Source organism: Rhinatrema bivittatum, chromosome 3 (assembly GCF_901001135.1).
Source record: "Rhinatrema bivittatum chromosome 3, aRhiBiv1.1, whole genome shotgun sequence".
Classification (NCBI taxonomy): domain Eukaryota; kingdom Metazoa; phylum Chordata; class Amphibia; order Gymnophiona; family Rhinatrematidae; genus Rhinatrema; species Rhinatrema bivittatum.
In genome coordinates, this window is record NC_042617.1 from 500,926,664 (window position 1) to 500,951,733 (window position 25,070).

The 25,070-nt window shown below is 45.8% G+C and overlaps 1 protein-coding gene across 1 annotated transcript in view; it reads left to right on the forward strand.

Moving 5' to 3' along the window:
* EFHC1 (EF-hand domain containing 1) overlaps positions 1–25,070 on the forward strand; it is a 176,989-nt gene that overhangs the window by 148,250 nt on the left and 3,669 nt on the right. Inside the window, 2 exon segments of the mRNA XM_029596122.1 lie at positions 1,576–1,723; positions 22,660–22,885. Of these exon segments, the coding sequence (XP_029451982.1) occupies positions 1,576–1,723; positions 22,660–22,885 (374 nt within the window).

The following is a 25,070-nucleotide window of genomic DNA, read 5'->3' on the forward strand; positions in this document are numbered from 1 at the left end:
TGTCCTCCCTGGACAGCAAGATAATGGGCCACATATTCCCTCCCATCCTCCTTTTTGGAGTTGGTTTCTTTAAGCTGTAACTGTAATATTCTACTGAGGTTGGTTCCACATGATGGCCATGGCAGAAGTTCTGCATGGGTCACATCCATGTCAGTGCTGTCAGGTGATGTCACTCACTTGTCTGATTATCTTGCTGTCTATGAAGAGCACTATTGTAGGTAAACAGCATAATTTTATTTCCATAACATACATTTTAATTTGTGAAAAGAGCATACTGTTTACATGCTTGACTTTATGCCCTATTTTGCAATGTTATACACATATATTTAGCTGCATACCAACCCAGTTTTCAAATTCTATTTATGCACATATCTTTGTGTTTGAAAATCTGATTTTATTTTTTGACCTTTGGAAGTTGTGCAGTTAAGTACACTATTGAAAATGTACACCATTACGTATAGCTGGGTGGTTATTATCCATTATATTATCTATGTTCTCATTCTTGAGCCATCATTCTTTTCATTTTGTGACTTTTAACTATCAAAAATAGAGAAATTTTGTTTATTTTTCCCCTTCTGTCCTCACACCTGCTTTCATGCTAAACTAAAGGGTTTGGCACACAATATAAATTAAGGTATCAACTTGTCTTGTTTTCTTTTTAATTAAATGAAACATATAATCTAACATTTACATCTTGGAGTGAAGAGCTATTCTGCAAAAATGATAGTAATAAAAATATTTATATAAATCATTAAAGTGCTATACCAGATATGGGGCAATTTTCACTAAGCCGCTTAGAGGGTACAAAAGAACCCATTTACCGAGCACTTGCTGTATTTGCAGCTGGGGTTAGTTAAGGGAAAATAAATGCATTTATTTGAAAATTCTATATATGCACATAGTTTACCTCCCTCTGATCCAACCCCACTTCCCAAAACACCCACTTTTTAAGCAGCTAAAATATTGCTGCCTAGAAAAAACTAGGCTGCCATATTTAACTGCCTTATGCAGAACAATTTTCAAATTCTTCAATTTAGTTGGCCAGCTAGATTTTTCTGAAAATTGTCTTCTTTGTGACTGAAAGTGGATAATCAAACTAGTGTCACTAGTTTGGAGTTTTGTGTTGCAAGTGCTCTACTACATTCTCCAGGTGTTAGTTATGACATGTTATGTCAGATGCCTATAGACATGGTATTTTATGGGTTTTATGGGCCTTTCTGCCTTAAAATTGGCTGAAAAACTCTATTAAATGTGGCATAGTAATACTACAGTTAGGTTCCTTGAGCAAGAGTCTCCCATGAAAATGGATGATCATTTAGGATTGGGAATCACTGCTGTTGGTTACAATTAGTTGGTTTATAATAAAATATTTTGGAATTTAGCCCATCCTTCCAAATGATGTTCAGGTACAAGTTCTTGCCCAAATGAGCTTAAAATCTTGGTAGACTTTAGGTTATAATTACAGTGATACACACATCAGTTACCTTTTGTTATTTAACTTTATTGGCTGTTTACTTTCCATTTCTGTCCTTCACTTAGCAATGGTATATGTTACTGATCTGTGATATTTTTCAGTCTTTGGATACAGGTTCATCCTTACAGATGCTGATGAGTATGTTTTGAACTATCTCAAAAAGAACGAAGATAAGTTCCCACCAGAAGTACTGCAGTCATTCCAGAATCGTTTTAAACCTGCTCAATCAGAAACACAAGAACAACCGAGGTGAGTTTCCAGAAGTAACATAGATAAGGATATCTTGGCCAAACCAGTCTGCCCAGTTGCTTCTACTTAGTGTTACTATGGATAGTACTTGATTTATGGTCATTGCTCTCCTTTGCCCTCACTACTGCTTTCTATGTATGTTTGTGATAAGCATTTCAGAATTCTCCCAGGGGACAATTTTCAAACTGCAGCCACAAAGGTGGGTAGAATGTATACAGTCCCAATATGTAATCAAAACTTAATCCCAGATTTAATCTTTTCCAAGAAATCCTTTAGACATACTCCTCAGAAAGCACCAGAAGTATACTTTACTCTCTTGATTCTTTTAACTTCTTAGGTACTTCTCACTCCCTCATGTAAGACTTCCCACAATAGCACAAAGTCCTTGTTACATTTGTGTTCTATCTTCTTTGTTTCTCCTGGTTGTGCACTTTACTGGGATCCGTTGCTTTAGATGGAAGTTGTAACACCTCTGTATCTTTTTGGATGAAAGATTTCCCTTTTCCAAAGGTTTGGTATGCTGATTCCCAGGTACCATTATCAGCTCCAAGTGGAAAAAATATTAGATGAACCCAAAAGGGGAAAAATCCAGCAAGGAGCAGGAAGGGTGGAATAAAACTTCCATGCTTCCAAACAGAGGAGATAGTTCAAAAGTCAGTTAATGCAAAAATATTTTTCCTCTGTATCAAGTCACTGTCAGATCTATACTCTGAAGGAGATATAGCACATTACAGATCTTCCTTACCCCAAATCCAGTCTCAAATACAGGAATGCCCCAATCCAGTGCAATCAGGGGATTGACTTTCACAAGGAATTCTCAAACATTGTCTTAAGAGTCCCAAGCAATAATTAAAAGGCTGGATAGTCAATGCAGCAGAAGGCTGACTCCTACATATGAACTCTTCCTTACTATTGACCCATAACTTTGAAAAAATTATACAGCAGAAGATATGCTCCTTACTGCTTGATAGTCTAAATCAAAATCCATGAGGATAGCAGGTGCATGGGATGATAAACGGCTAGTTCCCTGTACGTACCCAGATCAGTCCAGACCGTGGGTTGAGCCTCCTGTCCATTAGATGGAGACAGACTAAAACTGAAAAGGGTATCCTATATCAGGACAGAGCCTACCCTTCAGCCCTCCTGTCTCCAGCAGATGGTACAGCTCACCCTGCGATTCCATGATCTGGGCTAGCTAGCCTTTTCTTTTTCCCGGTTGGGTTTCTTTTCCCTTTAAAGGATCAAGCAAGTACTTTTAATTTGTTTTGTGTTCCATATAAAAAAAAAAAGAAGAAGAAGAAGAAACAGTAAGATTTGAGGTATTGGCTCTGATGATTTTTTTCTCTCAGGAGACAGCTCTGTCTCCTTGCTCTTGCGGGGCTTAGGAGGGCTTGTCCCCTTGTGTTCCATAGCCTAGGCCCCTTTTCCCGGTGGTCCTATTGTGGGGTGAAACTGGTGGTCCAGTCCCTCCCCCCTTGCCTGGCTGCCTTTTGATTCGGGACGCTTCTTCCCCGGCAGTGCCCTCAGGGATGTGCATTCCCCTGTCTCTAGCTTGCTGAAGTAAAAAAAAAAAAAAAAAAGAGGGAGAAAAGCCCCAAGCCGGTCCGTTTTACTTCTGGGCACTTTTTTCATTTTTCTGCCGGCAGCCACGGTCTGATTGACAGAGGAGCGTGCAGGGTTCGTTCCTCTGCCTCCGCTCCTCCCGGCAGCGAAGTTTCTCTCTCTCAGCTGATTTTCTTTTCAGATCACATCGACTATGCCGTGATCCAACTGCTGTCTTGCCTGTGGAGAGCCCTCGACGCGTTTTTTGCGCGAGGAACTCTGTTCCTCATGTTTGCTGGGTGGGGAAGGTCCTTCCCTGGCAGCGCCAGCAAAGCAAGCCTGGGGTTGTTCTGCTCAACGCATGGCCAGGCCATTCCCGGGTCGGCAAACAGCGGACATCTTGGGGGTTTTAGCAGCTCCCGATTCGGAGCTGCTCGGCACAGAAGATTCTAATTTTTTGGGGTCTCCCCCCGATTTGAGCCCCGTGCAGCCTCAGGACGTGGTCCCTGACCCCCCCTCCCCCCTCCGGCAAGTCTAGGCCTCGTTTCTCGTTGGAATTTGTGCTCCTCATGCACAAATCCTATCTGGCCAGCTTGCAGGAGGAGGAGGACCCCTCACCAGGTCCCCTGCCGGCCAAACTCCCACGGTTGGTCCCTCCACTCGCACCTGCGGCTCCGGATGTGCAGGGGTCTGCTGTCCGGGTGCGGGTGGTCCCGGGGGCCCCTCCTATCCCGGACCCTCCGGCGCCTCTGGGGACCTCTGATCTGAATCTGGATTTGGCGGAGAAGCTTCCTTCTCTGGAAGGGAATGATCCCAGGGTTCTCTATTTGTTTCAGAAAGAAGTTGGAACCCATTATTCCTTTTGTCCTTCAGGAGTTAGGGATTGAGGGACCCCCAGCGGATACTCTTACTGCCGCGCTGCCAAAGCATATGGACCCGATCCTGGCGGGACTCAGGGCTTCGGCTTCTGCTTTTCCCTTTCATCCTATGCACAAATTGCTGCTCCTCCAGGAACGGGAAGTTCCCGAGGCAGGACTCCACGTCGGGAGAGCCATGGACAAAATTTAACTGCTCCCGGAGGACTGCCTGGAAATGCTGAAAATTCCCACGGTGGATTCTTCAGTCTCCGTGGTTACCAAGCACACCACCATTCCGGTGGTGGGTGCTACGGCCTTGAAGGATGTACAGGATCGCAAGCTCGAATTCCACCTTAAACGTATCTTTGAGGTGCTGGCCTTGGGAGTCCGGGCGACTATTTGCAGCAGTCTCATGCAGCGGGCAGGCCTTAGGTGGGTTCAGCAATTACTCGGCACCCAGGACCTCCTGTCTGCTGAGGCGGAGTAGGCTGAACGATTGGAAGGTGTCATTGCGTATGGGGTGGATGCTCTTTACAATCTTCTCTGCATCCAGGCGAAAGCGATGGCCTCGGCGGTCTCCGCCAGGAGGCTCCTCTGGTTACGCAATTGGTCGGCGGACCTGTTGTCCAAGGCGCGGTTGGGCACTCTGCCTTTTAAGGGCAAGTTGCTTTTTGGTGAGGACCTTGAGCAGCTCATTAATTCCTTGGGTGAGAACAAGTTCATAAGCTGCCTGAGGACTGACCCGAGCGTTTGTGCCTTCCCTTTCCCGTTTTCGGGGCCAACGTAGATATACGGCTCGAGGCCGAGGTGCTTCTTCTAGGGCTTACGCTTCCAGGTCTCAATCCTGGACTCAGCCCTTTCGAGGTCGCCGACCATTCCGAGAGGGGGCATCTCAGCGTACCACCCCGAAGCCCGCCTCCCAATGAGATAAGGTTGACCCATTCCTCCGTTCCCAATCTCGGGGGTCGTCTTTCCCTATTTTTCAAGGAATGGGTCAAGATCACGTCAGATCAGTGGGTTCTCGAGATTATCCGAGACGGTTACGCTTTAGAATTTTCTCGAGATCTGCCGGACCTCTATGTAGTCTCTCCTTGCAGACGTCTGAAGTGGGATGCGGTGGCCAAATCCTTACCAGGCTCCAGCAGCTGGGCGCCATTGTCCCAGTTCCTGCGGCAGAGCTTGGCGCCGGCCAGTATTCCATCTACTTCATAGTGCCAAAGGAGGAAGATTCCTTTCACCCGATCTTGGACCTCAAAAGTGTCAACCGGGCCCTCAATGTACCCCATTTCTGTATAGAGGCCCTGAGGGCGGTCATAGCAGCTGTTCATCCCGGCGAATACCTGGCCTCTCTTGACCTAATGGATGCGTACTTACACATCCCGATTCGCTCCGAACACCAGAAGGACCTCCGCTTCCACATTCTGGGACAGCACTTTCAGTTCCAGGCGCTACCCTTCAGTCTCGCCACCGCTCTGCGCACCTTCACCAAGGTCATGGTGGTGGTGTCAGCAGCTCTCCGCTGGGAAGGAGTCTTGGTCCATCCTTATCTGGACGACTGGCTCGTGACGGCCAAGTCGAAGGTTCTCTGCCGGCAAGTGGTTGACCGGGTCCTAGCTCTTCTTACCTTTCTCGGGTGGATAGTCAACTTCCCCAAGAGCCATCTCCAGCCTTCCCAGGTATTGGAATTTCTGCTTTGATACTCGGGTCAGCAAGGTGTTTCTGCCCCGTGCTCGGGCATTCAAGCTCATCGACCAGGTACGCAACCTTATCTCGCTTCCACTCCCAACGGCGTGGGACTACCTCCAGGTCCTGGGGACTATGGCCTCCACCATTGACCTAGTTCCCTGGGCTTTTGCGCATATGCAGCCGTTACAGAGAGCTTTGCTATGGCAGCCGGTGTCGGAACAGTTTCAAATGGCTCTTCCGCTTTCGGCCTCTATCATCGCCGACATACAGAGGTAGCTTTCGCTTCCACATCTTCTGAGGGGAATGCCCCTTCGGACTCCACATTGGATCATAGTCACTACGGATGCCAGTCTCTCCGGCTGGGGAGCAGTCTGTCAGTCTCAGACCACGCAGGGATACTGGTCCCCAGTCCAATCCCGTTGGCACATCTATCGGCTGAAAGCCCGGGCGGTTCGCCTGGCCCTACAGGAGTTTTTGCCCCTGCTCCGAGGCAAGGCGGTGAGGGTCCTCTCCGACAACTCCACTACAGTAGCTTATATCAACAGACAGAGGGGCACTCTGAGTCGCCTGGTGGCCTTGGAAGCCAGCCGGCTCCTGGCCTGGGCGGAGGGTCACCTGGATTGCCTGGTGGCCTTCCACATAGCGGGCAAGGAGAATGTGCAAGCCGACGTCCTCAGTCGCCAGTGGCTCGATCCGGGAGAGTGGGAGCTCTCGGACGAAGCAATGGGATTGATCATCAGCAGGTGGGGTTCCCTGCACCTAGATCTCATGGCGACCTTGAGCAATTCCAAAGCCAACAGGTTCTTCAGCCGCTGGAGGGAACACTGATCGGAGGGAGTGGATGCTCTCGCTCTCCCCTGGCCCTCGGACATCCTCCTCTACGTGTTTCCTCCATGGCCTCTCGTGGGAAAAGTTCTCCAAAGAATAGAACTTCACGAGGGGCCGGTCATCCTGGTAGCACCCGAATGGCCCCGCAGGACGTGGTTCGCGGATCTGATCAACCTGGTGTCAGACTGCCCTCTTCGTCTCGGCCATCTTCCTCGTCTGCTTCGGCAGGGTCCCGTATTTTTCGACCAGGCGGATCGCTTTTGTCTAGCGGCCTGGCTTTTGAACGGAGATGTCTGAGGCATAAAGGCTATAAGGAGGAGGTGATTACCACTCTCCTGTGGGCGCGTAACTCATCTACTTCTTTGGCTTATGTTTGTGTTTGGAAAGTCTTTGAGAATTTCTGTTCTTAATCGGGTGTTTTGGCACGTTCGGCACCGGTCTCTGTGGTTCTTTCCTTTTTTCAGAAAGGCCTCTCCAAGGGTCTTTCCTTCAATTCATTGCGTGTCCAAGTGTCCGCTCCCGATTTTCTTCTCGGTCGAGTAGAAGGGCACACCTTGGCATCTCACCCAGACGTTGCTCGGTTCTTAAAGGGTACCAAACACCTGAGGCCCCCCGTCCGTCCCACATGTCCATCCTGGAATCTCAATTTAGTCCCCCCAGCTCTCTGCGTGGCTCCGTTCGAACCTCTCCGTTGGGCTACGCTAAAGGATGTTACGCTTAAGGCGGTTTTCTTGGTTTCTATTTGTTCCGCTCGTCGGGTTTTGGAGATTCAAGCGCTGTCCTGTCGGGAGCCTTTTCGGATTCGGGAGTCTCTCAAAACTGTTCCATCCTTCTTACCAAAGGTCGTCTCTTCCTTCCATGTTAATCAGTCAGTGGAGTTTCCTGCATTCTCTGCAGAGGACGTCACGGGTCCCGACGGGGGCAATCTTCGCCGCCTTGATGTGAAACGTGTTACTCCATTATCTCCAAGTCACCAATGAGTTTCGAATCTCCGATCATCTTTTTGTCCTCTGGAGTGGTCCAAATAGGGGCAAACAGACTTCTAGGACTACTATTGCTCGGTGGCTGAAGGAAGCGATTGCCTCGGCTTATCTTTGCCAAGGCTGGACAGTTCCTGAGGGCTTGAAGGCTCATTCTTTGCGTTCTCAGGCTACTTCGTGGGCAGAGAGTCAGTCGGTCTCTCCGCAAGAAATCTGCAGGGCCGCTACATGGACATCCCTGCATACCTTTGCTCGGCATTATCATCTAAATGTGCATGCACTGGTCTTTGGTTCTTTTGGGCAGCAGGTGCTTCGAGCGGGTCTGTCTCGGTCCCACCCAGTTTAGGGAAGCTTTGGTACATCCCACGGTCTGGACTGATCCGAGTACGTACAGGGAAAGGAAAATTAGTTCTTACCTGTTAATTTTCGTTCCTGTAGTACCACGGATCAGTCCAGACGCCCTTCCCTGATTTTCTTCCTTTTCTGCCGTCCGCTCGAAGCTCTTCCTACAGCTCTCTGGATGAATATCACCTACCATTATCTTAAGGACACCGGAAGCATCTGTATTGATGACCAAGGATATGCAAGAGCGCTATTTTACAGAGTCCATTCCGTGTTGATAATTGTTTCATTTGTTACTCATTTGAGTCCTGTTTACTTGCTTGATCTTTTTTCAGGGATATCTTAGTTCTTATCTGCTTTGACAGTGGTTATACTGAAGGGCTGCAGGGTAGGCTCTGTCCTGATATAGGATACCCTTTTCAGTTTTAGTCTGTCTCCATCTGCTGGACAGGAGGCTCAACCCACAGTCTGGACTGATCCGTGGTACTACAGGAACGAAAATTAACAGGTAAGAACTAATTTTCCTACACACCATCTGCATGTTCCCACATGGGGGAGCAAAGTTCAAACCTCTCTCGCTTATTTTCTCATTGAACCTCCCCAGCTTAATGGTACACTCCTTTAGTAAAGGGAAACCAAAGGTCCCTTACATATGAGACAATATTTCAGGTACAATTCTACATACAGGTCAAGAAGCCATTAGTTCATGCAAACTTATTCTAAAGGCATGGGTCAATATTGTAAAGGATTCACGCCGCCTCTGTACCGGTCTGCCACTCCTTCAGATCCAGGCCACTTCTGTCTCTGGCCTCTGAGCTCCTTTTGCACCATTCTGCAGCCCTTTCCAAGTCCCAGGCTTCAAAGTAGGCCTCCGCTGCCCTAGCCTGGCTAGGGCCTCTCCTTGAGGTGGGCTAGTGAACAAAGTTAGCCAAGCTCCCCCCAAAATGACATGGAAACATGTCTGTTTATATAAACAGTCTATATTGTTCCAGAAAAGTCCTTTTTGCTCCCTTTCTCCCAGACCAGCACCTGGGTCTTGTAAAATATCTCCTGTTCTACAGAACACCAAAATAATACTTAGGCTTTTTCCTTTAGCCAGCCGCTGCCGCCCTGCTAGGGGATTGCACAACTCGCCCCTACTCCCCTAATGTTGTGCTGCAGTCAGCGGTCTTCCCAAACCAGAAATCAACTTACACCTAAACGGTTTCATAAACTTATAAACAAAACATTTTTTTATCCTGTAGGGAATACCCCCATCCCCCAACCAGGTCACTTACTCTATCTCCCTGCTGGCTAAAGAGGATTCCTGGGTTAGAGTACTTATGTCCATGTCACTCTCCTTTTGCTCTGAAGAGCCAGACTTTTGAGGCCAGCTCCACCACTCCGGCACACTCTCCTCTTCGATCACCATCGCTTCTGGTGTGTCTAATTCATTATCATTGTGCTCAGCTGGCGGCTTTGTTTCCTCCCCTATCCACAAGTCATACTGAGCCTCTAAGAGCTTGGGAGTTATAGTTCTTCTAGTCCTCTCTAGCACCCCCTGGTGTCTGACTCGAGTGCTAGTTGTGTTTTTCTTCAGATAACTCCTGCTTTTCTGCCCCACATAGGGTTGTGCTTCATCACAATATATATTCTGAAACTTCCAAGAACTCTAGAGTTCTGTGTGCATGCAGGCACTGCAAGGCCACTCTCCTGTTATTCTGCTACTTTACCAAAGCAATAAGAGACATGTTTGCCGGTGAAGCCAAAACAGTTTTGAGTTGGAAAATGACAAAGTATATACAAGGTGACCCATGATTAACAGGGATGACATTACCTGTGTATGTCAGCAACATTCTGTTGAAAAGGCATAACACATGAAATAGACAAAGTAACTTTGCAGTCATCATCACTATCATCATGAAACAAATTTGGTGCAGTCGTATCTGAACTACAAGTAGTTTTGGCCAAACTGCCAATAAGTCCTATCATATTACTCTTGTAAAGATAACACTGGTCTACATCAATTTTGCTGACTACAAGGGATACTTTGAGAGCTACGTTCACCTTCTTTAAATCCAGAATTGGATGAAAATTCCTTCCTTTTTTGGTACCACAAAATAAATGGAGTAATGTCCCATCCCTTGCTCCTCCTGGGGGATGGGAACAATGGCTCCCAGCATTCTCAGTCCTTGGATGGTCTGATGAACGATACATTTCTTTGCCGGCGAAGCACAGGGAGATATCATGAATAGGTTTCTTAGCGGGTGAGCAAATTCTAAAGCACAGCCTTGTCCTATCAGGCTTAGAACCCACTGATCCTATGTGATTTTGACCCACTCCTTGTAAAAAAGAGTCAATCTACCCCTGATGATTGGGATTGAGGAGTGGGCCGGCCATACTTCATTGTGTGGACTTGGTTCTGCCAGCCCCTTAGCTGGAGCCCTCTCGGTTTGCTCTGTGTCCTCAAAAGGACTGGAACCAAGACTGAGACCTCCCTGAGGTCTGTCTCTGGCACGCGCCCAGAGGTCTGCTCTGAAGGAAACGCCTTTGCCCTCGAAAGTGAGAGTGAACCAGTAGAAATCCTTTGGGCCTTATCCTCTGGTAGCTTATGCACCGTATTATCTCCCAGAAGCTTTATCAGCTGCTCTAAGCTTGCCCTTAAAAGACAGTGCCCCAAGCTGAGCCTTCGACAAAACGACCCGCTGACCAGTTTCGAAAACATAGGAGCCTCCTGGCTGAGACCATGGATGCCATTGTCCTAGAAGTGCAAATAAGATCATATAAAGCATCGGCCCCTTAAGGGAGCGCTGTCTCCAAGCGTTCTGCCTGCTCAGATTCTTTTTCTTGCATCATTTATAATTGTATGTGATGAAGGCTGGGAGGGAGAGGGTACATGGCTCTAAGATACGCCTAGCGCATTTAATAAAAGGAATAGATGGCGAGGTCTTTTTCAATTCTTTATTGAGGTGGAGACGTGTCTAAAATAAAGCAGCCCGACTCAGGCCGAGGTTCGCCGCTCTCACAGCGGCTGCCTCAGGGGCTATAAATAAATCATACAAAACACTGTGTTTAATAAAAATGAAATTAAAATGAAATACTGAATAAAAATTTATAACTTCAAAATTCAGTTGTAAAATGGTGACATTGAGGTAAAACTATAACAATAAAAATCATTACGGTTGAAATTTACCTATATCAGAAAAAACATAAATTTACGGAATTGGTGCCAAAAAGATAATTTATAATTTAGTGATATAAAAAAATGTTATAATTTGTAATGCTGTATAGTCTTAAAAAGCATGTTACTGAAAATAATATATTTTTATTTATTGTCCAGAACTTCTTGGCAAATATCAATGTGTCTTACTTGTTCAATCATTTTACCTTAGATATATATTTGGACTGTTACGGTTCTGGCCGCGAGCGCCGCAACCAGACCCTTACCTCTGTGTTCCTGGACTTGTTCCCACTTCTGTTGGCCTAGTTCGTGGCCTGTTTGGTGGCGTCCCCGTGGGGGCCGCGCCACCAGGAAGCCTCCCATGGATGCCCTGCCTCTAGGCGCACGCGCGCGCCACTTGAGCGCTTTTCTAGACCATTTCCCGCCAGTGGTGACTCCGCCCAGTTCCTGACATCAGGCGCCGCGGCCTTGATAAGCCGGCCGCGGACACTCGGCCTTTGCCTTGCAACGGGCTTACCTACCGGTTCCCTGTTGCTCCGTGCCCCAGAGTGAGCTGCCTTGGAACTCGCTCTGTTCCTGCTTGCCTGCTACAGTACTTGCTTGGTTCCTGCTTGCCTGCTACAGTACCTGTTTGGTTCCTGCTTGCCTGCCACAGTTCCTGCCTGGTTCCAGTTCCCGAGTCTTGCTACAGTTCCTGCCTGGTTCCAGTTTCCAAGTCTTGCTACAGTTCCTGCCTAGTTCCAGTACCCAAGTCTTGCTACAGTTCCTGCCTGGTTTCAGTACCCGAGTCCTGCTACAGTTCCTGCCTGGTTCCAGTATCCGAGTCTTGCTACAGTTCCTGTCTACTGTTCTAGTCTGGTTCCAGTTCTCAGTCCTACTCATCAGCCTGTTCGCTTCAGTCTCAAGATCATCCACCCGCCTAAGTCCCAGCGGCCAGGCTCCTCCCGGGGGGTGAAGCCTCATTTAAGTCCCAGCGGCTGGGCTCCTGCGGGTCCTCCCGGGGGAGTACCAGCTTCCAGGGTGAAGAGCACCTCTATGTCCTGCCTGAATATCTGCCTCCCGGCCTGCGGTGTACCAGAGACATTGAATACCTTTCCCAGTCTCTTGCAGGTCAGCCCAAGGGTCCACTAAATTGAGACTCCATAACAGGACTCAGGATAATTAGAGAAGCATCTAGCTTGTGTCTCAATATTATCTGTATGCAATCCGCAGTGGCATTGAATCTGTAAGAGTGCAAACAAAAATATCACTACTAATCTATCTACATGCATTTAAATGTGAATTATTACTGTTAAAAATTTCAAAGAAATACAAAAATTTTTTTTATTAATGAACTGACCTTATCTCTTTAGAAAAAAAATCATAATCGTGTAGACTCGATTCATCTATTGGCTCCTGATACAAGAACCGCATGGGTTATGAAACTTAAAGAGGATGATTTTTAGTCAGAACTGTATTCGTGACAATATACTAATATTTGTTGTGTTATCTATTTTTAAGTCGCATACCTATAAGCTTATGTAACTAGTAGTTTAATTACAAATTGAAAAAATGAAAGAAATGAAGAAATGAAGAAATGAATAAAAAATTCTTAGTGATAAATCCATTGTTAAATTTACTTGTACTCCTTAAATGCGGAGTTGAAATTCGTTTTGGCAGTAGTAAGCACAGCACATGTAACGAAATCATTGAGCATGTTTAAACCCCAGCCGCGGGTAAGAGAAAAATGCAATGTTCAATAGATGTACAGCAAATAATATAATCTAAAATGTGCAAAGTTAACATCTATTAAATGTGCTTTTTGTATATCAAATCATATAGTCGACTACAAACAGTGTAATGTAAATAGTGCTTCGCTGCTGCACATAAAGAGATATAAACGACTACTCTTAAACCATACCATCTATAACGAACAATATATTTCAATGGTGACAACTAGCCCAGCTTCAAAACAATTTTTTTTTATTAAATACCTTGCGCTTTACATCCGGATCATTAGTCTCCACTCACAACAGCAAACATTAGTGCACTAACGCTGAACCATTTTTAAAGTGTAATTTTGGTGCCAATGGAGCTGTCAATCATCTTGCCGATTGCAGAACGGAACAACAGTGGAAACCAATATCGTGAGAAATCTAATGTTATAAAAAATCTACAATATCTTAACTAAGAAAAATTATTAAAGAAGATTTTTAAAAGAAAATATTTAAAAGAGCATTTTTTTTCTTATTTCACATTTAAATCAACCAAATGGCGCCAAACACATCTGTCAATCATTGTGGGAGTGTGTCTTTGACATAGCAATCCAAACGGATGTGTGTTGTGAATAATTGTAACCAATATTAGAACTACAGGTGTCTCTTGAGATGGATATTTAGACAAAAAACTATATGGGATACATTGTAGAATTACTAAAAAACTTGAAATCATAAGTACAATCTGACATTGCGGATACTTCAAATAAAATAACATGTAAAACCTGGTCCAAATAAAAGAAAACTAAGGTTTAAAGAACTGAAAAAAATGTTGAAAAATGTAAATAAGGAAATTAAAACCATAAAGTTTAAAGGATGTATGTAAAATCAATATATCTATAATATATATAGTATAACTATAAAAAGGAACCGTAAAATTTATTAATTGTAAAAAATTAAATAGGTAAAGTAAAACCGTAAAGATCAAAAACAAATTTTTTTAAACAATATTACTATACAAAATAGTGTATTTATAAAAAGACAGCATAATCAATTTCAGCGTTCAAACCATTAGGAGTTAAAGTATCAAATTCATATATGTATTTTTGTTCTAATTGTAGTAGCAAGCGATCTAAATTTCCAACTTAGCGTAGGTTTCTGAATGACACAAAATTTGTACTCATTAAATTTATGGTTATATTGTACTGAATGTTCTACTAATGGTTTCGATGCTACACAACGGTTGATATTACTTTTGTGCTCTGTTATTCTTTTATTAAATTCTCTGATTGTTTTACCTATATACAGCTTATTACATGGCCAAATCGCTACATATGTTACCCCCCTTGCTCTTACAATTGGTAAAAGTATTGAGTTTAAAGCTTCTCTGCTGTCCGGGTATATTCAACTGATCTGTTTTTATGTTGACATTACAAACAGAGCTTTTTTAGATCGCCTACCTTCTTGCTTCTTAGGGCATTTAATAGCCTTGCCTCAACCTGGAGAGAGTGCACCACGCACAGACCCCCACCATTCACCTATTTCTTCAGGGGGCAAATGCTGGAGAGAAGTGGGAAGCAGGTGGTAGAGTTTCCGGGAGTGTGGCAGCTTACCAGCTTTGTAGAAGTATTATCACTGACGCACTATCTGCAATTCCTCTGGGAAGTCTGACCCCCTGCTTTCCCCCTTCTGCAGTATTTCAAATCGCCAAAAGGGCCAGACTACAAGGGGATCCCTCTCAATGATTTGACCTGTGTCATGCCTTCGGGGGGTGGAGCACCATTTTATCCCTCACCTCAGGCAGCAGATTCTTTTGAGCTGCCCCTGGTCTGCATAATAATTATAATAAAATATTAGTTTATTTGGGTGACTGGTCTCCATCTTTTTGGTTTATTTGTAAACCTTATTGCTTATTTTGGCATTGTTACCACTGTTATCATTAATTGCCCTGATATATTGGTAACAGATGGGAGATTTAGGTTTTTCTTAAAGTGTTGGCCTCTACTAAGTTCAGGTAAACACGGTGGATGATTTGACTCACACTCTCAATAATATTATAACATCAACATAAAAATAAGAGAGTTTATCAGACTTTATCCAATCTTTATAGAACATACCATCAAATGTGTCATGAAAATACATACCACCCTTCCCTTCATTTACTCATACCCCCACTCATACCATTAAAAATGCTGCAAACCTATACTTAAACACTCCAATTGGTTTGACATATGTTTTTCCAAACCTAAGTACATGTATCTCTCACTATTATTCCCTATGGCTTATATGCCATTTACAACTCTTCACATGTACTTATGTATACTGATGAGGTCTAAATACATGTTTCCCTATGGCTTATATGCCATTTACAACTCCTCAATTGTACATGTATGTGTATGTGCCCCTATGGCTTATATTCCATTTACAACTCTTCACATGGATGTTTACGTATTTGCACTGAAAATCTCTTTCCATTTGTTCTGTAATAGTAGGTTAAGGGGCCTACTATTAAGGTATTAAGGTAGCTGATTAGTATGGAAAAAGAACAGAGTGCTGTGCATACTAAACCAGAGTCATAAGATGTTAATGGGTATATGATATAATTAGGGGGAGCTTGGGACAACACTTTAATCAGGATGTTGGGTGGAGGGAGAACAGACCGCTGAGGGCCTTTTTGAATTCTCAGTGGTTGAGTGGGTTATTGCTGGGCAAGGGGCAGTTGAGGTTGACTCATTTGAGGGGATAGGGCAGATTACCCATATTATGCCTGTGATGGCCACCCGGAAACTAATACTACAACTTAACTACACATCCAAAGGTGTAGTTAAGTTTTAGTGTTAGCTGGTGGGCTAATGCAAATTACAGTACTTCATGGAATTTGCACAAAACCAGTTTAATATCAATGAGTTGATCTCAAGTATTAGCATAGACACAGTTCAGCATTTTTTTAAGTTAATCTGCATTAATATGAACTAATGCACCAAACTGCTGTAAGTAATACAAACATTAAGGCTTGTTAACATGTATTACATTAACATACTTTTGTAAAAGAATCTCTTCACGCTCGTCTGTGGCAGATGGCTGGGACCGCTCATGCTTACCTCCTTCTGCTCAAACTTGACCCCGTAGGGAACTCTTGCAGCTTCTGCCAGCTGTCGCCAACCTGCCTACCGCTCCCAGGCCTCTCTGGACAGCATGGACAATGCCGATCGCCATCTTGCCCTCAGAATCCCTTAGGCACGCGCGCACGGGCCAGTCTTAAACACGTCATGGTGGGAACCTCAGGGGCATCCCTCCGGATGAGTCATCCCTCCAGGGCATTTAAGCTGACTGGCCCTGCCTACCTACGACTTGGCAACGGGTTCTCTCATTACTGATTCCACCTCACTCACAGAAGGACCCTTTGTTCCAGTTCCTGCTTCCTTGGCGTGAGATGTCCTGGGTACACACTCCTCAGAGGCCCTCTCTTTGTTTCTGGTTATCCGCTCCTCGGAAGGCCTGATGCCCTGGACCTCTACCTGCCCCGTTCCCCGGGGCTTCCCTGGAACCATCGCTACTCCTGCTGTGCGTACCCCGCTCTGCGGACCATTACCATCTTTTCTGAGGACCTCATTGGTGTACCACATTCTGCGAACCATTTCTCTACTGAGGACCCTTTTCGGTGTACCCCGCTCTGCAGACCATTACCATATCTACCGAGGACCTCATCGATGTACCCCGCTCTGCGGACCATTACCATATCTACTGAGGACCTCATCGGTGTACCCCGCTCTGCGGACACTACCATCTCTACGGAGGACCACTTCAGTGTACCCTGTGCTGCGGACCATTACCATATCTACTAAGGACCCTCATTGGTGTACCCCGCTCCGCGGACCACTACCATCTCATCTCTGCTGCAGAACCCTCGTCAGTGCACCCTGCTCTGCGGATCATTGCAGTACCATCTATCCTCCTTGGGTATCCCCCATTCCACAGGACCGTGGCACCTCGGTGTCTGTATGATTTTATTCTTGCACCCCCCGCTCTGCGGGTAGTGCTGCTCTACTCTTTAATAAAGACTCTAGGCTTGTACTGTGTCTGATGTCAACTGAGACCTCGCCTCCCAACGGTGAGGCTCACGGGACTCCTCCCCGTGGGTGGTACCATCTGTCACCTCGGCCCAAGGCCCACACACCCACAGATCCTAATAGATTGCCAAGTCTATGGGCCTGGCCCAGGTCTCAGCAATTCAGGCCATGCCTGGCCTGGCCCAGCGAATTACAGAACAGCAAAAGATTCTAGAGACTTTGGCTAACACCATAAATCAACTGAGCAATCGGCTGGACTCCGTTCCTACGCCTGCCAAGCCTAACTCAGCTGCACATGCTTCACCATTCCAGCCTCCAGTACCCTTGCCAAAACCTCCTCGTTTTGCAGGTAACCCCTTGTTATGTACAGGTTTCTTAAACCAGTGCAACATGCACTTTTCCTTACAACTGGCATATTTCCCTGATATAGTTTCCAAAACTACATACATTTTGTCCCTTCTGAACGGAAAAGCATTGGCCTGGGCGTCACCTCTTTGGGAGCGAACGGATCCAATCCTCAATGTCTTGACGGGCTTCCTCGCCCTGTTCCGCTCCGTTTTTGATGACCCAGGCCGAAAGGCCATCTCTGGATCTACACTCCTACAACTGCAACAAGGTTTCAGATCACTGACTGACTATGTCATCGAGTTTAGATCTCTCTCGTCCGAATTGCACTGGGATCTGGGCTGCCTACGTGTTATATTCCTCAAAGGTCTGAGTCCACGTATCAAGGACAAATTAGCAACACGAGAACTTCCTGAGGCCTTGGAGTCCCCTATAGACCTTGCTGGTTGCATTGATCGCCGTCTGCGTGAGCGTTCACAAGAGGTCAGAGGAGCCAAGAGGATGACATCTGGTGCTCTATGCATTCACCCAATGTCTTCCACTCAGACCACTACTACACTGAACACCGAAGATGAGGAACCGATGTAGATGGGCCATAGTCATCTATCCTCTAAAGAAAAGCATCATCGTCAGAAGTCTGGTCTCTGCATGTATTGTGGTCAACCGGGTCAAGCGGTACCCTCCTGTCCACTCCGTCCGGGAAACTCCCAGGCCTAGGACTTCTCCTAGGCCTGACCGCACCCTCTCCTCTGTTAACTCTGCTTATCTCCATAAATTTGGACGCTCAGGAATTTCACACCCTGGCATTGGTGGACTCCGGAGCCAGTGGAAATTTTAGCCTCAGACAACTAGTGGAACACCTTTGGATTCCCACTGTCCGTATGCCAATGCCATTATTACTCTCCTTTATTCATGGCGAACCTTTACCAGGCGAAGTTGCCTTCTTCACGATCCCCATTCGACTTTGCACAGGATCTCTGCATACGGAGACCATTTCATTTCTGATACTGGACAAGGCTATACATACATCCTGTGATCCTTGGACTGCCATGGTTAAAACTCCACACTCCGCAATTTGATTGGAACACCCTACAATTGTCCCAATGGGGTGACTACTGACACAAAGAGTGTTTGGAGGTCGTGTCCCCGATACCCTGCCTAGCCACTACAGCATCCATTCTGGGGCTTCCGCCACAGTATTCCTCCTTCCAGGATGTGTTCTCTAAGAAAGCCGCAGACACTCTACCTCCTCACCTGTCATTTGATTGTGCTATAAATTTATTGCCTAACACTGAGCCTTCCCAAGGAAGGGTCTACCCATTTTCACTGACTGAGACAAAAGCCATGTCTGAATTATACAAGAAAATTTGGCAAAAGGCTTCATTCGGCTTTCCAAATCTCCCGCTGGAGCAGGGTTCTTTTTTGTGGGGAAAAAGAACGGCTCCCTCCGGCCATGCATCGACTACCACGGCTTAAATGAGATTACACAGAAGGACTGCTACCCCCTGCCATTAATCTCTGAACTTTTTGACAGGCTCCAGGGGGCCATGATATTTACCAAATTGGACCTCAGAGGAGCTTGCAATTTGGTCAGGATATGCCAGGGCGATGAATAGAAAACTGCATTTAACACCCATGATGGCCATTTTGAATATCTGATCATGCCGTTCAGCCTCTGCAATGCTCCAGCGATTTTCCAGAATATGATGAACGAAATCTTCAGAAACATGCTCTGCAGTTGTGTCGTGGTCTATTTAGACGATATCCTGGTATTTTTGCGAGACCTCCAGAGCCATCATCAGGACATCACCAACGTTCTGCAATGCTTAAGGGATAACCAGTTGTACGCCAAGTTAGAGCAATGTTCTTTCCACAAGGAGTCAGTCCCTTTTCTGGGCTATGTGGTCTCTAGCCAGGGGTTCCAGATGGATCCACAAAAGACCAAGAGCATTTGGGATTGGCCCCAACCAATGGGCCATAAAGCACTCCGAAGATTTCTGGGTTTTACAAACTACTACAGGTCGTTCATCAACCACTATTCGACATTAATCACCCCACTCACAGCCATGACACGGAAGGGAGCCAATCCCTCACAGTGGTCTCACAAAGCCATGTCCTTCTTCCGGGAACTCAAGGAGGCATTTCTACAAGAGCCATGCCTGCGCCACCCAACCCCCGACAAATCTTCATCGTTGAAGTAGATGCTTCAGACATCGGTATTGGTGCAGTCCTCAGCCAGCATTCAACTAACCACACCTTGCACCCATGTTCATTCTTCTCCCGACGATTCTCCCCAGCTGAGTGTAATTATGGAATCGGGGACAAGGAATTGCTGGCAATTAAACTGGCTTTCGAAGAGTGGTGTCCCTGGCTCGAGGGAGCACAACACCAAATAACAGTATACACTGACCACAAGAACCTCAAGCACCTACACCCCACTCAACGCCTTAACCACAGGCAGGCCCGCTGTTCTCTTTTTTCACTTGGTTCAATTTCTTACTACGATACCGGCCAGCCAATAAGAACGTCCGAGCTGATGACCTCTCTCATTCATTCACCACAGATGATGTTCCAGATGTCCCATGGCACATCATTGATCTGACCAAAGTACTCCTCTCCGCCACACTCATAGTGCCATCTGGGAAGACGGTGTTTCCCCGACCTCTTTGCAAAAAGATCTTCCTCTGGACGCATGATTCTTTACGCGCAGGCCACCCCAGATAAGCTAGAACTCTCTCCACCCTTCAGAGGTTCTATTGATGGCCAACCATGAAGAAGGATGCCAAAGCATATGTGGAATCATGCCCCACTTGCGCTCGTCAGAAGCCGCTGGCAGGCCGTCCTTGGGGTCTCCTACAACCTCTTCCTACACCTAGTGAGCCGTGGATACACATAGCCACGGATTTCATTGTGGATCTACCCCCTTCCAGTGGCAATAACACCATTTGGGTCACCGTGGACTGATTTTTGAAGATGGCTCACTTCATGGCATTACCTGGTCTTCCTTCAGCCCCAGAGTTAGCTAAACTTTTTATCCGTCACATCTTCTACCTCCACGGACTCCCGAGACACATACTTTCTGATGGGGGGGGGGGGGGGTGGGGGTAAATTCACGGCCAGGTTTTGGAGGTCACTTTGTAAAAAAATTCGACATTTCCTTGGATCTCACATCGGCCTATCACCCACAGGCCAATGGCCAGACAGAGAGGACAAACTGCACCCTGAAACAGTTCCTTCGGGCGTACGTGAACTCTCGGCAGAATGACTGGTCCGACTTATTGCCCTGGGCCGAGTTTACCCTGAACTCCCATCAGACTGCATCTACCGGGTCATCACCCATCCAAGTAGTGTATGGATGCCAGCCTCTGCCTCCTCTTCCAATACCTCTGTCTGTCCCTTCTCCGGCAGTGCAAGCCTCTGCACAACAGCTACACCAACTGTGGGAGCACACTAAACAACTTCTACAGCAAGCTGCCCTGAAATCCAAGAAGTTCTTCGATGCCCATCATCGGGCAGCTCCTCAGTTGAACCCCGGAGACAAGGTGTGGCACTCACTTTATTCGCTTAAAACTGCCTTCAGCTCGCTTCGTTCCCAGATACATCAGGCCTTTTCCTGTACTTTGCCAGCTGGGCCCGGTCATTTACAGCCTTTGTCTACCCACATCGCTCAAGATCCATAACGCCTTCCACATCTCACTTTTAAAGCCGCTCATCCTTTCTGAATTATCCAAGAAACCTCCTGAGCCCCAACCTCTGGCCTCAGAGGAAGATATAATGTATCAAGTTGAGGACATCTTGGACGTCAGGAAGTGCGGGAAGCGTTGGGAATATCTGATCTCGTGGGAAGGATTTGGTCCTGAAAAGAACAGCTTGGAGCCTGCAGTCAATATCCTTGACAAAGAGCTGATCAAACAGTTCCATGCTTCTCACCCAAGAAAGCCAAAACCCCCAGGGAGGGGCCCTAAGAAGGGGGGTACTGTTACGCCCGTCGGTCGCAGATGGCTGCGACCGCTCTTGCTCACCTCCTTCTGCTCAAACTTGACCCCGTTGGGAAGTCTTGCAGCTTCCGCCAGCTGTCGCCGACCCGCCGACCACTCCCAGGCCTCTCTGGACAGCACGGAAGCTGCTGATCGCCATCTTGCCCTTGGGGTGCGCACGCACGGGCCAGTCTTAAACACATCATGGCAGGAACCTCAGGGGCATCCCCTCCGGATGATGTCATCCCTCCAGGACATTTAAGCTGACTGGTCCTGCCTACCTATGACTTGGCAACGAGTTCCCTCATTGCTGACTCCACCTCGCTCACAGAAGGACCCTTCGTTCCAGTTCCTGCTTCCTTGGTGTGAGATGTCCTGGGTACCCGCTCTTCGGGGGCCCTCTCTTCATCTCTGGCTATCTGCTCCTTAGAGGGCCTGACACCCTGGACTTCTACTTGCCCCATTCCCTGGAGCTTCCCTGTAACTATTGCTACTCCTGCCATGAGTACCCCGCTCTGCAGACCATTACCATAGCTACTGTGGACCTCATCGGTGTACCCCGCTCCGCGGACACTACCTTCTCTACGGAGGACCTCTTCGGTGTACCCTGCACTGCGGACCATTATCATATCTACTGAGGACCCTCATTGGTGTACCCTACTCTGCGGACCACTACCATTTCGTGTCTGCTGGAGAACCCTCTTTGGTGCACCCCACTCTGCAGATCATTGCAGTACCATGTATCCTCCTCCATTCCACAGGACCGTGGCACCTTGGTATCTGTGCGACTTTACTCTTGCACCCCCCGCTCCGCGGGGTAGTGCTGCTCTACCGCTTTAATAAAGACTCTAGACTTGTACTGTGTCTGATGTCAGCTGAGACCGCGCCTTCCGACGGTGAGGCTCACATGGTTCCTTACCATGGGCAGTACCATCTCTCACCTCGGCCCAGGGCCCACACATCCACAGATCCTAACATCATTGTATGGAAGTTGAACTTAGTTTTTAAGAAGTTTAATTTTAAAAGTGAAAACTGTATAAGCTCTTGTAATGAACTAATTTGTTTAACAGGAATTAGTATTACTAACTAATTTGAGCTGGATTTTATAGTATTAGTGGGATGTTGTGCAAACTGTACACCAAGAAGAAAGAATGAGCAAACTGGCTCTGAATTTATACTCTCATCCCTTTTCCTGTTCATACTTTCTTAGATCTAGCCACTTTCTACTTTTGAGTTTAATCAGATTTCTTACAGCTTGACTCATTTTCTCCCAAATCAGATTTAGAGTTTGAGGATGGTGCATGGGTAAGATCGAAGTTTAGATATTCTAAGCATTGCTGTATATTTTCATTAAAGCTCAAAGAAATAGTATTGTATTAGATAAGATAATGAGAATTAGTTAACTTTCATAGACAGCAAGTTTTATAATAAGTAATTTTCCTTCCTTTGTCACAGAAAACCAAGTGCAGAGAGAGCAAAGCAGCTAGATGCAGATGATTTAGAGACATTAATAATGCTGCTTCGAGAACAACTGAAACAACATCATTACATGAATAACCTTTGCTTGAGAGAAGCATTTCTGCGCCGTGACCAGGGTGCATCAGGTTACCTGGATAGAGAGGATTTCTTTTCCATCTGCAGTTATTATCAGTTCCCCATCGTCGGTGACATTGTTACTAAGGTCAGGAGAAGGTTCAGTCAGTTTATGTAGAGTCCAACATTTAGAAGGGGCCATCAAACTAGAAATGAGGTATCTTGGCCCATCAAATGCAAAAGGAATGCACAGGGAACCATGATGGGTACAATATTTGGCTGAAGAGCATGTTACTGCATTTGTATTTTAAAGGATTGGTTTTTTAATTTGGCAAATGCTTTCACAGTACACTTCTACTCATAACTACCATGCTGAATGTAAGGATAATCTTTTTTTTTTTCCTTACCTAGGCCATACAGAATTTAAAAAATGCCCAATAGCCATTGGTTAATATCGATGAAACAGAATTGAGAGGCTGATGTAATAAAATGAGTAAAAATATGAGCTAAATTTTAGCACACATTTTATTTACGCTTGCACTGAAAAATAAGTTAACTCCCAATGCAATAAGCTAATTGAATACAAATGCATCTAGTATTTAAAAAAAAAAAAAAGGCATGTAAACCTGAAAATGTGAACAAAAAATGTGTGTAGCATACATAAAACATTTAGAGGTGAATTTTAAAACCATGACGTGTGCCAAAATTGGGAGGTGCTCGCACACTCGCAACAAATTTTAAAAGCTGTCCAGATGCGTGCGTATTTCCTGCTGTGCACGCTTCTCAAAAAGTTTCAAAAAGAGGTGAGGAATGGATATGGTCTTGGTAGGACATGGGCATTTCAGGATGTGGCCAAACGATGTGCACATAAATACTTATGCATCTGGGCACACAGTCAGATCCCCTGCCATGTAAGTTTACGTCTTACATGGCAAAAGGGTCTGGGGTATGTAAGTTTACGTCATATATGGCAAAAGGGTCTGGGGTAACTGGGAGGAGTGCAGACTATCAAACCAGGGTGGATTGGAGGACTTAGTTGTTAACTGGGCGAACTGGTGGACGAACTGATGAAACTGGCAATGGCATGGACAGGTGCCCCTTTTAAAATTCCCCGACATATGAGGTAGAAGTGGGATTTATGCGCATAGGCGGGCACCCACTTAAAAATTGGGCGCACATATGCATGAGGTCAGGCTATTTTACAACAAGCGTGCATATATGTGCACAAGTTAAAAAAATGGCTGCATATCTGGGTGTGCACCAACGCACCCTTGACAAAAAGCGCATTGTGCGCCGGGTTGAAAGTTACCATCCCTGTGTGCATAATTTGTGTTTTAGGCACAGAAACATGACACAAACAGCAAAAGATCAGACCATATCACCCCTATACTCAAGGAGCTACACTGGCTGCCCATCCCATACAGAATTCAATACAAGACTTTAACCATCATTCATAAAACACTGTACACCGATAAAATTGACTGGCTGAATGCGACATTACACTTTCACATCCACCCCAGGAACCTTCGCTCCACAAATACAGGGCTTCTTAAAACCTCCTCTGAAATCGGCCCACCTGAACGCAATAAGGGAGTGCGCTCTATCTTTAGCCAGACCTATGTTATGGAACAACCTCCTGACAGAATTAAGAATGGAACCAACAACCCAAACTTTAAAAAAAAAAACCCTAAAAACATGGCTCTTCCAAAAAGCCTTTGCTTCAATACCATGACGCCATTCCACGACACTGAGAAGGAGCACTTTGTTAATAATTGAATTGACTCTAAGTTTTACTGTAAAACAATAGGAAGACTCTGATCCTCCTAGTTAATTTGTTCTCTGTAAACCAACGTGATATGCCAGATCGAATGTCGGCATATAAAAATAAATACATAAATGATGTATGCACTTTTCTATTCATAAATCATTTCATTTGATTTGTGCATATAAAACTACTAAAAAGGTTCACTAGAGAGGTATAATGTTTAAAAAGTGCTTCTCTTTGGTGCTGGTACTTAGCACAACTGTCAACTTAGTGCAGTGCTCACTGGGATGGTAACTTTAAAATGAGTGTGCGTACAGCCATATACGTGTCCATGTGGGAACGAGCATACATGCACTGGAATTTTAAATTGTCCGTGCAAGTGTGCAGGTATTATATAAAATATGCCTAGCGCGCATATATGTGCTCATAATTTTAAGCAGTTACATGAGAAACATTATTTGCATGTTTTTCCTTAGGTCTTGTTGGTTTTTACACACACAGGTAAGCACATTTTAAAACATGTGCATGTGAAGGAAATTACCAGTTTGACCAAGTAGTCCACCAGTTT